Source organism: Cyprinodon tularosa, unplaced genomic scaffold, assembly GCF_016077235.1.
Source record: "Cyprinodon tularosa strain WSP-4 unplaced genomic scaffold, ASM1607723v1 ctg76, whole genome shotgun sequence".
In the NCBI taxonomy this organism is placed as follows: Eukaryota; Metazoa; Chordata; class Actinopteri; order Cyprinodontiformes; family Cyprinodontidae; genus Cyprinodon; species Cyprinodon tularosa.
Window position 1 is genome coordinate 1,392,226 of NW_024039518.1, and position 16,501 is coordinate 1,408,726.

General features: G+C 34.6%; 2 protein-coding genes across 2 annotated transcripts; both read left to right on the plus strand.

The window, feature by feature from the left end:
- Window positions 1-814: 814 nt before the first annotated feature.
- LOC119773431 (E3 ubiquitin-protein ligase RNF19A-like) lies at window positions 815-4,092 on the plus strand. Its single transcript, XM_038270437.1, has 5 exons — window positions 815-906; window positions 1,145-1,254; window positions 2,092-2,192; window positions 3,009-3,146; window positions 3,226-4,092. Exons 1-5 carry the CDS (start codon window positions 869-871, stop codon window positions 3,679-3,681), a joined length of 843 nt encoding a protein of 280 aa, XP_038126365.1. The 5' UTR covers window positions 815-868; the 3' UTR covers window positions 3,682-4,092.
- A 3,529-nt stretch (window positions 4,093-7,621) lies between these two features.
- On the plus strand, window positions 7,622-10,600 carry LOC119773418 (putative E3 ubiquitin-protein ligase ARI6). Its single transcript, XM_038270421.1, has 5 exons — window positions 7,622-7,705; window positions 8,183-8,286; window positions 9,332-9,432; window positions 9,528-9,671; window positions 9,757-10,600. The coding sequence occupies exons 1-5, from the start codon at window positions 7,668-7,670 to the stop codon at window positions 10,213-10,215; spliced, it is 846 nt and encodes a 281-aa protein (XP_038126349.1). The 5' UTR covers window positions 7,622-7,667; the 3' UTR covers window positions 10,216-10,600.
- Window positions 10,601-16,501: the final 5,901 nt, after the last annotated feature.

Sequence of the window (16,501 nt, forward strand, 5' to 3'; positions counted from 1 at the left end):
TTATCTATAAAGCCCGTTTCCAAAACATCAATATTTAAAAAAAAAATGTCTAGAAAGTCATAAATATGTGATAAAAAGTCAAAATTATGAGTTACAAAGTCATAATTGAAATACAAAGTTTGAAAGTTAAATATCTCAAAATTCGGACTTATTTATCTGATAATAATGCCTTTGAAAGTTGAAATTAAGACTTTATATCTAATATTTATGACTTTGTAACTCATAATTAAGACTTTGCATCTCCTAATTATGACTTAGTAACATAATTATGACTTTTCAAGTCGAAAGTAAGAGTTTATATCTCATATTTATTACTTAATATCTCATAATTATGACTTTTAAAGTCGAAATTAAGACTTAATATCTCATATTTATGTCTTTGAAAGTCGTAACTATGACTTTATATCCAATATTTATGACTTTGCAACTCATAATTAACACTTTGCATTTCCTAATTATTGCTTAGTTACTTAATAATTATGTTTTGGAAAGTCGGAATTATGACTATGTATCTGATATTTATGACTTAATATCTCATAATTATGACTTTAAAGTCGAAATTAAAACTTAATATCTCATATGTTTTGACTTAATATCTCATAATTATGACTTTTAAAGTCGAAATGATGACTTTGTACCTTAAAATTATATCTTTCTATTTGGCATTTTTTCTTCATGTTGCAGAAACAGGCTTCACTATTTATATCTTAAGTTAAAAAAAAAAAAAACCTTAAATATATATGCCTAACGAATAAAATGTAAAAAAGACCGTACTAGAGAAAGTCCTTTGCGCAGACTCAGTGGAGCCCTGCTGATCAGAGCTGTCCTCTGATCTGTGTCTTTGAACGCAGCGCGTCTTAAAGGAGAAATGTCCATCGATGCTTCACCATTCGCTGTGCTGGACAGGTAAAACATGTGTTTATTCAAAACGGCTGTGAGACATTTCAGTGTTCCGCATTTATGTATTTATTTTGCCAGGCTGGCATTTAGTTGACTTTAAAACAGACCCATGTTCTAAAGTGCAGAGTGCGTAAATGCGTTACTGTAGTTTCGCTTTGATAGGGCTTTTAAACGCTCACTCTAACTCGAAAAGATCAAAGTCGAAAGATTTTTCTTCAACTTTTTATTTTTTATTTTACTTTAGGTTTTTGCAGCGAAAGAAGATGGGATCAGCTACATCTACCAGCCCGGAGAAATGTTACGATCCCAAAGACACCTCGCTGAAATTTGTGGATGGGGAGGATGAGCTGGACTGTAAGTAGGCTGCTGGTGGTGAGAACAGATTGATTACAGAAGAGCTTCTAAACCAAATTTACCAGGGGGGCAGTGTTATTTTTCGTTTTCTTGGGCGCACAGAAACAAACAATAACAATAAAAAAGGAATAATAAAAAAAGAACACCTTTATTTTAGCTGAGCCACAAAGCCAAGTCTACAGATTCCTGATCCAACAGATGAAAACAGTGATCCGATTTTAATGCAGCAGGAGCTGACTTATTTTTCAATTAATTGTTAAATTGAATTGAAATATCGAATTGGTCCAAGGGACAAATCAATTACAGTATTTTTTATATGCTCATGTCATCTTGGAACATTGATTTAGTACACTGCGAAAAAATGGATAGAAATATATAAAAATGTTCTTTAAAAAAGCGTATTCACCCTTAATTCGAGCAGGATAATCTGGCAACAGGTGGGTTTTTTCTAATATAAAAAGATAATAAAATATAATGCACTTGAAATTAGTTAAATGAGCTGTTTGTTAACTGTAAGTCATTGTTTTCCATTGGCAAATTATCCTGTCCTGCTCTAAGCAAAAGAAAATACATCTAATAAAAAAAATTTACTTACTTAGATTTCATTTTATGTTCTCTACTGAGAACATAAAGTGTTCATTAAGTTTTTTTTAAAACGTTTTTTTATTGTTATTTGTTTTTTCTGTTCCCCCAAGAAAATGAAAATCACCTGTTCTACAGGACCCCTGGCCCCTGTTGGCCCCTGTCTAGAACTCCCAATGCTAGTTATCTGTGGACTTTAGGCGGAAAAAACATCTTGAAGGGCATCCTTTTAGTTACAGTTTCTTTATTTCCTAGTTTTGTGTGAAGGCTTCTCATCACTAAGAGCGCAGATGTCCTGTGGTCACGCTGTGACGCCAACATCTCTCACAAAATGGTGTCTGAAGCAACTGGAAGAGGTAAATATTAATTATAAGGAATATGTTCTCAATGTTATATATAAACAGCTTGACAATGCTGTTTATAGCATGACAATGCTGTTTATGTATAAACAGCATGAGTACCCGGAGAAAACCCACGCATGCTCAAGAAGAAGATGCAAACTCCATGCAGAAAGACCCTGGGCCTCCTTGCTGCAAGGCAGCAGTGCTATCCATTGCGCCACTGAGCAGCCAAAATCTGTATCATGATTTCCATTTTTTATCATTTTTATTTATCTTTATTTTTGACTATTTCAATTAATTTAACAGGAAGCTGATTTGTTTTGTCTTTAATGGAAGGGTACTGTATGTAAACTTTCAAGCACAACTGTATATACACAATCTTATATCAGCAAGTTAATGGAAAGTTAAGTGGAAGGAAAAGTGAGGTAGTCTATACTTAATTCTGAGTTACCATTAGTCTTTATCATAAAGTTAGCAAAATAATAATTTAAATCCTGTGTAATGGTCAGAGGCTCCTTGAGGCACAAAAATCTCAGCATTCATTCTTTATCATCTTTAGATGTTAGATACTCCAACAATAGCAAAAGATACAGAATTTTCTTTATCTTTATTTTGCACAAGAGATGTTTGACCTATAGGTGGAAGCACCATCTGCACCCATGTTTACATAAAACTGATACTTTAGTCAACAAGTCCTTTCAGAATATGATCCATACTGGGATTCATAGGCCTGTATACAGTAGATGGAAGGATGTATTTCATGTAGTTAACTATTAACCGGCGTCAGCTTCTAGTGTGATGACCCATCAATGTTTTTGTATTGTTTTAAAGGGACAAAGCAGGTTTGTGTGTGGTGTGTGTAATGCTAGGTGGCACTATGAGGAAGTTCAGAAAATGGCTCTTCTTTCTCCTGAAGAACGGAAATACTTCAAAAAAATGAGGAGCCTCAATGCTGCTGTTACCAGAAAAGTATGGATTTTATCCTTTAAGTTTATTTTAAAACATTTTATTGGTAATTCATTCTAAATCTTTATCTGCTTCCAAACAGTGTCCTGGATGTATGTCCTCTGTGGCAAGACAAAATGAATTTAATCTTTGTGTCGGCTGCAAAGTGTGCACAGCAAAGAAAGGACATTCATATGAATTCTGCTGGCAGTGTCTGAGGGAATGGAAAGGACCAAAACCACGGATAAGCCGCTGTGGGAATGAAGGCTGCAGCAACACGTTGCTGCAAACTCTGCAAACCTGCCCAGATATCGTCTTTGACAAGGTGAAAGGAATCACAGGGTGTCCTTCTATCCGGGTCTGTCCCACCTGTGGATCACTGCTGGAGCATAAACGAAACCACTGCAAACACCTTACTTGTCCTCAGTGTAAGGTCAAGTTCTGTTTTGTGTGCCTGAAGACTTTTGCTGAATGTTCAAGAACAAGCGGCATTTCAGCACCTTGCTCCAGTGGTGTTGCTCCCAGACAGACAGTTATCCCAGTGTGGAGAAAGAGTTAGAATTTCTTCTGAGTTCTTCATTTTTGTGACATTACATTCCCCTTTTCCTGAAAGAACAACTGAGCACAAGTTCATAGACAGAAATAGATAATATTTCTACCCAGAAATATTAGAACATTAGAAACGAGCAGAACCAACTTCAGTGTATTTACAAAAATGTATAAAGAAGCTTGTTCAGGACCATGGACAGCATACTGGATTTTCACTTCACTGCAAAAGTATTAAAACCCTGCGGACCACACCATTCAAATATGCTATTTTATGTCATAAACCATCAAGATTTACTGCAAGAATATTGAAAGTATATATTTTTTAAAGCCAGTTAGAATCGGTCGTCTTTTTGTAAACTGCGGAAATGCGCTAAATTTATTTTCTTGCTTTTAATGTGTACGAAATAATGCACATACCTAATAAACACCAATGTTTTCAAAAGTTCATACATACATTTTTATTGTGTCTTCTCCAGCAGGTATAAATTAGTTTCAATTAAAAAAAAAACCTTTGCATGTTATTCCCCGCTTTCATAAGAGTGGGAATTTCCCTAGAAGTCAAGTGCAGTTAAATTTTTCTGGAGGACGTCCAGTGCTATAGTTGAGCTGCTTTCTGTTTGAAGTATTTCCAAATGTCTTTTTTTTTCGGATAAGTTCTTGTATCTTTCTTTTTCCCAGTATACTCTTTTTTTTTTTTTGGGAAAAAAATAAATAAATACTGAAGAAAATAATAATAAAAGTGACATAATGTATTTTTAAAATACATTATGTCTGGCCCCATGGCAACCTGTTAGCTTTTATTGTCAACTTTCCCCATTTCTATATTTTTAACTTGTCCAGATCACTTAGAAATATTCTAGAAGAAGTTTTGTGTTTTAACTAAACTCCACCTCCTGCCCCACTGTCTTTCATTGTCAAGTTTCACTATTATTTTGTAGCTACAGTTACCTCTCAAAATTTTAGTTAAGGCTATGTTTATGGAATATGCTGTTTGCAAGATTCTAAGATTTTAAAGATGTTTGGATTATTACTTGCATTATTATTTGATTCTTCTTCAATTTTAACTAACTGCTAATTAACAAGTAAATAAATGGAAAAGATAGATACATAAGCTTAAAGGAAATATAGAAATATACAAGTTGTCATAATTTTGGTTTTGTTCAAGTTTTATCTCTATGTTTCATTGGTCTTTTTGATTTTTGTGTTCTTGGTATTTTTGATTGTATTTGAGTTCTTAGATATTTCCTGTTTGCCCTCTTATGTCAGTCTCCTTTTCCCTAGCTCCCTTCTTGCCTCTGTTCACACCTGCTCCCATTCTGCTAATTATCCTGGTCTTTTGTTTGTCTCTCCCATATAATCTCCTCCTGCTCAGTCACTCTTTGCTGGTTTGTCCTCATTACTTTGTCCCCTTCTTGTTGTGAGTATTCTTGGTTTTGAGCGTTTTTGAATTTTTTATGGATTTATATTTTTGGGATTTTTGCTTCTATTAAACTTTGGGTAATTAAACTTCAAGAAAACTCCTTCAGCTTCAGTCTGCATTTGGGTCCTGTCAAACCTCCAGCACCACTATGACAGAATTAAATTACTGAATAAGTGAATAAAACAAAACACAAACACACAGAAATATAAAAATAAAAATTTATTTATTTTTCCAGATTAATTTAGATCTTGCTACAGAAGTTATTTATTCAATATGTACAGTTTATGAATATATTTAAAATTATTTCAATGATGTTGAAGAATCACGTGGTTATTATTAACAGAACAACTTCATACACTAACGGCAATAACCAAAATCATAAAGAAAACTTCCTAATTTAAACAAAACAGGAAACCGGCAAAGTGGTATCATAAATGAAAATTGCTTCAAAAACATTAGAAGTCATCAAGTGTAGAGCTGAAAGCAATAATCGTCTCTCTTGTTGCGTAAATGTTCCCAACCTCCCCATCAGTCCATTCCTTTGCTCCATCCCAATGACAGACTTCAGGTGTCTCTGTCTCCTGCTGCCTCTCAGCCTCCGCTCACCTTCCTGACCATTTGAACCTTAGTGTTGGGTTTGATGTTGTAGTCAGAGAGGGAAGCAGAGTCATTGTCCAGAGGTTTGTCCCCGACAACCAGCTTGATGTCATCCAGGGTTGGTCCTGCACAAAACAAACAAAAGAAAAAAAAAATCAGCATGAAGAAAAATGAGAGACAACGGGACACCCCTCCAAAGCCTGTTGTCACTTGTGTATATATATATATATATATATATATATATATATATATATATATATATATATATATATATATATATATATATATATATATATATATATATATATATATATACATACTGCAAAAATGATCTAGAAATAAGCAAATATGTCTTAGGTCAAGTGTATTTATCCTTAATTTGAGGAGGTAAATAAGATGATTTGCCAGTGGAATGAGCGTTTCTACTCTTAAAATAAGATACTTGGATAATATGCACTTGAAATAAGACAATGCAATTGTTATTTCTTATTGTCACTGCAAATTAACTTATTCTATTGGCAATGTGTCTCATTTATCTCCTCAATTCAAGAAAAATGCACTTAAGTTAAGAAAAAATTACTCATAATATTAACTACCGAAATCTGTTAGTCCTAAGCGATCAGTGTAATTTGTTTTTATTGTTTTGGTTTCGAAATGTACCTAAAAGACATCACAACATTTGTCAAATCTAAAAATGTTTTAGGCATTTACCTGATTTAGGAAAGGTGTCCACCGCATATTTCTTCAGCTCCAGAACAGTCATCTTCCCCAGAGGGCCCTTGGTGTTCACATAGCTGACTTCTCCAAGGTTGGAGCAAAGGAGGAGCAGATCTGTTTTGCACATGATGGTTCTTCGTCTGAGCTGGTAGGTCTGTGATCGGATGTGGTTTTAGACCCGTGTTCTTATTAGAGGAAACATTGGGCGTGACATAACAAGCGAAAGCAAAAGAAAAAGGTGCGGGATTCCCATAGATTTACATTTGATCTTCTTTGCATTTCTTTTTTTTATCCAACCAAGGAAAAAGTTTCGAAATGAATTTAATCGCATGCATGCACGAAGTGATGTGTATGAAGTTAAAATCCTGTCCGTCAAACATCTATTTGAACAATAGAAGCGCAATAGTTTCCAGAGCGTCAGATGTAGGAAGAGAAATAAAAAAATAAAATATATTAATGCATAAAAAATAGCATAGGACACAGTGCATGTGATAAAATGCTTTAAAAGAAAATAAAAATCTTTGTGCTATACTTCTCCTTTAGATTTTTTTTTAAGATCAGATTCACGATCGATTTTTACAATAAAGCTATATAGAAAATATAGATTTATAAAAAAGGGCGAGTTTTCATTCCTTTTACATACCCCTTTTCCTCCCCACACTTTATAATCCGTAAAATTTTGTATACGTGTTACCTACATAGAGAATTACTGTTTCAAACATTATATGTGCTTTGTTAGAAAAGAAAAAAAAAAAAAACAGAAATACTGATTTAATCTTTTAATGGAGAGGTAGATGGGTTATTTTTTGCTGGTTGCAAATTCATGATGGCCTCTGATCACCTTAAAACACCAACTCCTGTTTTATTATTATTCATCAACTAACATTAACGTTGAAAATGTTTAAATTGAAGAAATAAAAATAATTGTTGGTCAAAGCAGTATGAAATCGCCCATAATAATTGGTGATGGCTCATTTCTATGTACTAAAGGTAAGGAGGAAAACTGCGACAGAAGGGAGTAGAGTCTAAATTACAAGCTTTTCTTTCCTTTTTTTTTAGAGCTTTTTTTCCCTACTTGTTTGTGTTTTTTTTTCAGCACTTGAACCTGTACGGAACAGGCCGGTGGCATTTGCGCAGACTCAGAATGAGGACTGATCCTATCAGCGCAGCCGACGTCATCCTGTTATAATAGCAGCAGAGCTGCGCATTTCTGCTTTCAGCTGCTTTCCACTGTAGGAAGCGCGTCCGATCCATAAGCAGAAATGTCCGAGGATCTCACACCAAGAGCAGCCCTGCGCAGGTAGGCATGTGTTTCCTTCCTACGTATTTATAGCTGTAACATTAGGTTACCCTGTATGCGTGACTTTCCTAAACCTGCACTGCAAAACATATCTAGAAAAAAGTAAGAAAATGTCCTAAATCAAGTGTATTTACCCTTACTTTTAGTAGGTTAATGGGATGATTTGCCAATAGGATGAGTATTTTTACTCTTAAAATAAGATGATTAGATTATATGCACTTGTAATAAGACAATGCAGCTGCTTTTTCTTATTTTAAATGTTCCATTCGCAAAGTGTCTCACTTACCTCATCAATGCAAGACAAAATACACTTATTTTAAGAAAAAAATACCTATTTAGATTTTAATTTTTTGCAGTGTGGTGCATGCTTAAGAAAATTTAATTTGATTATTTATTCTGCTTGTTAATAGCTATAAACTAAAAGAAGTTTGTGCTTTAGGAAGGAAAATTATCGTTTTTCCTTTTATGTCTCTTTAGGCTGCGAATGCAAATGGACTCCGATGAACCCTCTCGAAAGAGGAGGTGCTATAATCCTAGGGATTCCTCACTCACATTTGTTGATGGGGAGGACGAATTGGACTGTAAGTAAGAGCAGAGAACGATCAGTTCTAACCAAGTAAATTTTTCCTCTGTTGTGACCTAAAGCAGGGCACACCAACCAGGCAGAACATTATAATCACCTAAGTGTTAGGTGATAACACTGATTTCTTCATAATGTCAGCTGTTGATGGGTGAGATATATTGGGGAGCTGCAGGTTAAAATTTAGCATTTAAAGTGTAGAAGGGTCCATATATGAGGCAGATGTAGTAAGAAGGTGTTTACTTTGACATTTATCATCACCTGGGGGGGAAACAGAGACCTTACACAACAGGGAAACAGGAACTGAAAAGAAAATTGCTAAATATAAGCTAAACAATACCCAAAAGATGATGAAACCATGAAAAAAAAGCTGAAAAAAGACAAAAAGTAAATGGAAAGCAGATAATTGGTGGAGGAAGTTACTAAATTAAACAAAGGCAAATTACCTTACAGTCTAAAAGAAGCCTGCTGTGACCCAGCTTTGGTGATACAAAAAAGGTCGACAAAGGCCACAGATGAACAACGGACGAGTAATTTAAGAAGGCAAAAGAAAAAAAAAGTTCCAGATAAACTCCTTAAGTTTTCTTAATTTCTCCTCAGGCAAGCAAACAGAAAAGGACAAATATTTCCTCTATGCTTCTCTTGCGCTGGTAAAAAAAAAAAAAAACAATACACCAAACGAGATGCATGCTGGTCCTACCATAGACAGCCTATTTATAAAAACAATTCACCCAAATTAATCATAATTAACCAGAAACAAAGGACCATAACTATATATATACATACATACATATATATCATAACAGATATCAACCAATAAAGTAAAATAAACTTAGCTAGATTATCTACAAAAATAAAAAACTTTGTTAATTATTAACAAAAAATAGTTGGCTCCTACAAAGCCTAAACAAAACCAAAACATAATTCACCAATAAATTAAAAAATACAAAAGCTAATGATTTGTTCTAAAATAATTTTTTGCCTAATCAGAGTATGTGAAAGTTTTCATGCATTCGGTCCTGAGTTATATCTTTCCTGTCATTCAGTTTTATGTGAAGAGTTTGAGTCTCCAAAAGCAGTGATGTCCTGTGGTCATGCAGTCACCCCGATGTCTCTCACTAAATGGTGTATTCAGCTGCTGGAAGATGTAAGATGGTTTAAATATGAACAATTAATGAGAGAATTTGTGCCTAAATAGTGACTTTATTGACTAATGTGTTTTTTTCTTTCATCATTCTAAAGGGACAAAACACCTTTGTGTGTGCTGTGTTTGGCTGTGATGCTGTGTGGCCTTTTGAAGAGGTCTGCAAGATGGCTCAACTGACTACTCAGGAAATCAAGTACTTTAAAATGAACATGGACTTCAATGCTTCTAATAAAAGAAAAGTAAGTATTAATAGATTATTAGATTTTTTATTTTACAGCTTAGATTGTTTGGAGAGATCATTCGATTTAAATCTCACTTTCGCAGTGTCCTGGATGCATGTCCCATGTTGCAAGACAAAATGAATTTAATCTTTGTGTCAGCTGCAAAGAGTGCACAGCAAAAAAAGGACGTCAATATGAATTCTGCTGGCAGTGCCTGAGAGAATGGAAAGGACCGAAGCCGCGGTGGGACAGCTGTGAGAACGAAGGCTGCAGCAACACGGTGCTGCAAACTCTGCAAACCTGCCCTGATACAACAATAGCATTTATCAGTTGTCCCTCCATCCGGGCCTGTCCCACCTGCGGATCACTGCTGGAGCATAAAGGAAACCACTGCAAACACCTTACCTGTCCCCGGTGTAAGGTCAAGTTCTGTTTTGTGTGTCTGAAGACTTTTAATGAATGTTCTAAAACAAGCGGCATCTTAGCACCGTGCTCCAGTGGTGTTGCTCCCAGACAGACAGTTATCCCAGTCTGGAGAAAGAAATATTTCTTTGGATTTTGATTTGTTATCTCAAATACCACCAATTTATTTCATTGTACAGTAGGTTTTTCTTATCCCAGACACAAACACCACATCACTGGGCCAACACTCCTCATAAAGTAATAACTGGGCGGTCGTGGCTGGTGAAAGTATAGTTTACATAGATAAATGCATAGATAGTATCTTATTAGTCTGTGTAGGATTGTATATAGCCCTAACTTGCCACAGTCCCAATTGAGTGTAATGCAGATCTCTACAGTCACTAGTTTGTCAGCTTTGAGCTGCTGTAGTGCAAAGATGAACCATTCCACAAATGGGAACTGACTCCTATGTAATTATAAAAAGCAATTTCTAATGCAAGACAAATATAGAGATGGAAAGCTTCAGTTCACAGGGGACAATAAATAACATAATATATTACATTTATGTGAATATATCCCAGTAATTGGTACATACTGTAAGTTTAATGATTTGCTGAAAGAGGACCAAGGAAGGGATCCTGAATTTTCTTGACGTTTTGAGTGATGGTCAATGCCGAAGACTTTTACTTGGACACTAGGCCAGACTAATGCTATTCAGCCCTTTGATTGTTATCATGTAACATAGGTATTGGATGACAACTGACTAATTCATTAATTTTCTGTCTAGTATGATGCTGTATCTTTTGATGTTATATCTTTGTTGTTTTGTCTTATATTCACCTTTTTAAGTTTTACTGGTTTATTTCTCTTGCTTATTTTCTAGTTTTTCTAGTGGTTTTGTCTTTACTTCAGTTAGAGAATATTCCTATATATTTTTTTATCATTTTCTCTTGTGTCTTTCACTGTTTACCCATGTTTAAACATTTCTTTCTTAGTCATTTGTAGATTCATTATTAGATTCAGTTCCCCTGTGTTACCATTATTAAATGCACCCTTTCCTCTACTTAAGTTTTCATTCCCTTTATTGTCTTGCTGGATCCTCTGGAGTTGTTCCCAGGTGTGACTGTGTAACCTTTAGCTTGCTCCATACCATCCACCTCCCTATACGTTTCTTCTCTTAATAAAGCTTAATTATCCATATGTTGATCTGCTCATACGATTCATTGAAAACATTTTGAATTATTGTTGCACATTGGTCCACTGCAGGCTGACAGTGGTGATGTTTAGCTTAAAATGGCCCAAAGTAAAGAAAATCAGGGTTCTTTCACGTCTCTTGCCAAACTCAATCCTTCACTCTTTTTTCTTTGGCCATTATTTGCTCAAAACTACCAAATGTTCCTCCTAGTAACATAAGCTGATTTTTGGGTTAAAGGACAAATCATCGGTAGTAACTTGTGTGCAGTTGCTGGTGTTTTCCACCAATACTTAAGGTGCTGGATTTTTTTCACTGTTATTGATAAAATAATGCACTTTTTTAAAGATTATTCAAAAGCTGCAGTGGCCTTTATTTTTCTTATACTGAAAGTAGGTAGATGAGAAATGGGAGGGGAGGAAGGGAGAAGACTTGCCGTAAAGGTCACCAGGCCAACAATGGATGGTATGTGCTAGCCTCTGTGAAACTAGTATTTAACAATTAACCCGCATAAGATTTAAAGTTCAAGAAATTCCCGGCAACCCTTTTCCTCTACTTTCAGTTTTGCTCTGGCAAAGGTCGCCAGCCAAAACAACGACACTGCTTGATATGCTTATATAACCTTATTTTGGCTGCTGGTTTCTATTGCTATTCTTCTGATTGCAGGTTTGTCACCATGGAGATTAAAATGCTCTTTTAAACAAACATGTGAAAGTACCAGATGATCCAGCAGGCAAATAGAAACCTGCTAATCAAACATAAAGCCATGCTGGTAAGCTAGGTAATTCCCACGCTCTGCTTGTTGGTGCCAAACAGATAAAGAGGATATACAGCTTACAGGAATTACAGAGATTTCTTATTCCTTTTATCTGTAAATAAAAAAATCTGCACACTGCAACGTTGTTTAATATCTGTGGTGTCCTAGTTGTGTGACTCAAAGCCTTAAATCTCTCTGCTTCAGAGGAAGAGACTGGTTTAACGACCCGTAACCTGACCAGAGATTCAACTGCAGTGAATAACCCTTACAGCTCTAATCCTAACCTTAGAGAATGTTTAAACTGTTCTCCACAAGAATGATGCATGTAGCCTAATCATGTTTAAACATAGGTAGCTGGATTTTCAACAGCTGGTTGTTCATTTCTGGGTAGAGACTAATGATAGGATCAACATTCCACACTGCGTTTAGTTTATTTGAAAACGTGAGAACTCAGAATATGTAGGAAAAAAACTTCAGGAACTGTTGAGTTTAGTACCTAAACTTAATCACTTAAGTTTTTCTTTTTAAGTTTCCCAACATTTAAGTCTATGTTATTGTAACTTGAAATGCTGATTTTTATTTATTAAAATCTTTTTTTCCTCCCTAACTTATGTGACAATACCACCAAAAAATGTTTTTAGTTAGTTTATTGTACCTTAACAGGGAAATTTCTCACCTACATTCTTCTTTACCAATTTTTTAAAGGGACACTTACAGTCTGCTTATTAAACTTCGAATATTGACAGATGCTCCAAGTAGTGTAATGTGTACTATCTAACCACCAGGACACTAAACCTGATGGTACGTCCCACTTCCTGGTTTGCCTTTCAACCAGTCCTCTCCACTCAGCCAGTCCTTCAAACTCAGCAAAGAAAAGTAGTTAAACAAAAATGTGTTTACTAAATGTGTGCACCCATAATAGTAAACAACCTAATGCCAAAAAAACACCACAAAAGTGAAATTATAAATCTATTGTGTGAAGACCTTTAAATAAATAAAGAAATACTAACACGGAGGAAAAGATGGAGGAACCTCCACAATGTTCTATTTTTTTTTTTTATATTTTTTTATTTAAAAAGTCAATATATAACTTGGATGCATAAAATCATGTATTTTATTTCACTGTAAAATTCAGTTTAAAGTAACAGATCATAATTAAAAATGTCTCTGGACGTTAACTGGTTGATGATTTTCTTTATTCAGACCCCGTTGAATTTTAATTGGTTACCTCTGCCCTAGAAGCTGTAACTTGCAATGCAAGTTTTATTTTATTGATTTAATTTGATACACAAAATAACTTATAATCCCCAATATTTTCTAAAGTTCATACATACAATTTTAATAGTGTTTTCAGCAGCAGGTATAAATTAGTTTGAATAAATAAAATAAAAATAAAAAACAAAAAAAGTTGCTGATGAAGGTTCTCAGTCATCCAGGTCAAAGTCATTCCGTAAAAATTCAAAAAATATCCACTGGACTTGGTTTTCAAGATTTGAAGACGTTTCTCCACCTCTCCAGGAAGCTTTCTCAATTCAAATGTCTGGATCCGCAGTGAGTTTGAGTCTTATATAGACAACGCCTTGTATCGCTTGGAAACATGCAATGTTAACCGATGAATGGGTCGTTAGTTCCATCGTTAGCCTGTAATATCTGAAACCTGTCTGATTCTAGGGGTCGGTCGTTAAAGGGGGGATTGCCATTAAGGGTCCAGTGGAACCAAGTCCAGTGGATATTTTTTGAATTTTTACGGAACAAAAAAAGTTGCATAATATTCAGAGTTAAATCTATCTGGAGGAAGCCCAATCCTAGTTCAGCTGCTTTCTGTTTGTATCTAAATGTCATATTTGTTTTTGCCATCAGGCTCTCATGTTTTCATTTATTTAGCTTTATACTGTTATTATGCTTTCCCAATGCTGTCATCAGCTCAAAAGGAAAATCAACAAAAAAAGAACAGCCAATGTCATTTTAAAGAGATGTTTGTAATTATCTAAAAAATGATTAATGACCTTCTATAGTTCTAAAACATGGATACAGTATCTTCTGAATATAAACTCGGCCTTGGTGGATAGATGAGTCAAAGAATAAATACATCAAACAAAGAACATTTTATAAAAAATATTTTATTGGATTTTTCCATAATAATTTAGAGTATTCTACAGAATAGATTTCTTACATATTCTGGAGGATATCTGGAGGAAGCCCAATCCTAGTTCAGCTGCTTTCTGTTTGTATCTAAATGTCATATTTGTTTTTGCCAGCAGGCTCTCATGTTTTCATTTATTTAGCTTTATACTGTTATTATGCTTTCCCAATGCTGTCATCAGCTCAAAAGGAAAATCAACAAAAAAAGAACAGCCAATGTCATTTTAAAGAGATGTTTGTAATTATCTAAAAAATGATTAATGACCTTCTATAGTTCTAAAACATGGATACAGTATTTTCCCCATTGTCATCCACCAGGAGGCTCCCCAGATTACATTTAACAAAAAGAAAACAAGAAGTATACTTTGCCAAATCACAAAAAAACCCAATAACAACTTTGTTAAAGCTAATATTTAACTCTAACTCCCACAGTACTGTCTTTCACTGTCACAATCAGTAATATTTTTCCAGTATTATTCCACTATTTTGCAGTTGCAGTGAGTTCTCAATATTTTAGGCTTGCTTAAGGCTATATTCATGTTTGCTAAATTCTAAGATTTTTAGTTAAGATTTGGCAAAGGGGTTTGATTTTTCATAAAAACATACTGATACAAATGAACAAGTACATAAATGAAAAAAGGATAATACCGGTAATAAAAAAGATAAGATATCTTGGTTTAAAAAACAACTATTATACTACTGAATAAGTTAAAAGTAGAAATACAACTACATGAATTACTAAACACAAATGATATAAGTAAATGAATATAAACTCGGCCTTGGTGGATAGATGAGTCAAAGAATAAATACATCAAACAAAGAACATTTTATAAAAAATATTTTATTGGATTTTTCCATAATAATTTAGAGTATTCTACAGAATAGATTTCTTACATATTCACAATTTATGAACATTTGTAAACTCATTCCAACATTATGTTGAAGAATCAGGTGGTTATTATTTACAAGACCACTTTATACACTAACTACAATTCCACATCATAATCAGAAACATAAAAAAAGTTCCTAATTTTAACCAAACAGAAAATCCTCAAAGTGCTACCATAAATGAAAATGGCTATGATACCATTCAGGAAGGGTAAGTAAAGTTAAAAATAGAAGTCATCAAATGTAGAGCTGATGTCTCTGTTGCGTAAATGTTCCCAACCTCCCCATCAGTCCATTCCTTTGCTGCATCCCAATGACAGACTTCAGGTGTCTCTGTCTCCTGCTGCCTCTCAGCCTCCGCTCACCTTCCTGACCATTTGAACCTTGGTGTTGGGTTTGATGTTGTAGTCAGAGAGGGAAGCAGAGTCATCATCCAGAGGCTTGTCCCCGACAACCAGCTTGATGTCATCCAGGGTTGGTCCTACACAATAAAAAACAAACAAACAAACAATCAAAAACAAACAAACAGCAACAACAACAAAAACCAAGTATGAATTTAAAAAAAACGAGGGCACCCTCCATAGACTGCTGTCATTATATTTTGTTGTTGTTTTTGCAGAGAACTGCCTATGGTTAAAATAGAAATAACTATATTATCAAAAAGGTATTATGTAAGCAGTCCGTATAAACTATCCTATTTTATTTTTATTTATTGATTTCAAACTGCACCTAAAAGTCCCTTCATGACAACATGTATAAAATCTTAATAGCTTTTTAGGCATTTACCTGATTTAGGAAAGGTATCCACCGCATATTTCTTCAGCTCCAGAACAGTCATCTTCCCCAGAGGGCCCTTGGTGTTCACATAGCTGACCTCTCCAAGGTTGGAGCAAAGGACGAGCAGATCTACATGATGGTTCTTTATCTGAGCTGTAGGTCTGTGATCTGATTTGATTTGCCACCGGTTAGTGGCCTTTATGGGATATAAATTGGGCGTGTTCTTTAAAGCGAAAGCAAAATAAAAAAAAAAGTCCAGGAATTTAGGTCAAAACACATGATCATGTTTTACCTTCCAAGCTGTTTTATCTAACCAGGAAAACTATTTTCAAAATTGATTTTCCGGAAGCATAGGCTATTCCGAGAAGTTATAATCCCGTTCATAACACAACAATTATCAACAGAAGCGCAATACTTTAAAGAGCCTTTAGAGGAAGAAAAATATGTTTTTGTTTTTCAATTAATATATTATTGCATGGAAAAATCTGTAGGACAAACTACACGTGATTAAAAAAAATATTTATTTCATACATTGTCTCATAGTTTTTTTCTCTAGTATCTCACAGAAAGTCCATTTTAAAACTACTCTCTGATAGATTTATGTATTTTTTGCAAAAACTGGTTTGATGATCTGTTTTTAGATGAAACCTTAATAGAAAGATTATGACTTCCTCTGCCTTTGAATGCCCT

Excerpts from the sequence above, each read along its gene's own strand:
- LOC119773418 (XM_038270421.1), top strand. The coding sequence starts at position 7,668 with ATGTCCGAGGATCTCACACCAAGAGCAGCCCTGCGCAG. Across the intron at positions 7,706-8,182 it reads CCAAGAGCAGCCCTGCGCAG|GCTGCGAATGCAAATGGACT; the intron begins GTAGGCATGTGT and ends ATGTCTCTTTAG. Across the intron at positions 9,433-9,527 it reads GTATTCAGCTGCTGGAAGAT|GGACAAAACACCTTTGTGTG; the intron begins GTAAGATGGTTT and ends ATCATTCTAAAG.
- LOC119773431 (XM_038270437.1), top strand. The coding sequence starts at position 869 with ATGTCCATCGATGCTTCACCATTCGCTGTGCTGGACAG. Across the intron at positions 907-1,144 it reads CCATTCGCTGTGCTGGACAG|GTTTTTGCAGCGAAAGAAGA; the intron begins GTAAAACATGTG and ends ATTTTACTTTAG. Across the intron at positions 2,193-3,008 it reads GTCTGAAGCAACTGGAAGAG|GGACAAAGCAGGTTTGTGTG; the intron begins GTAAATATTAAT and ends ATTGTTTTAAAG.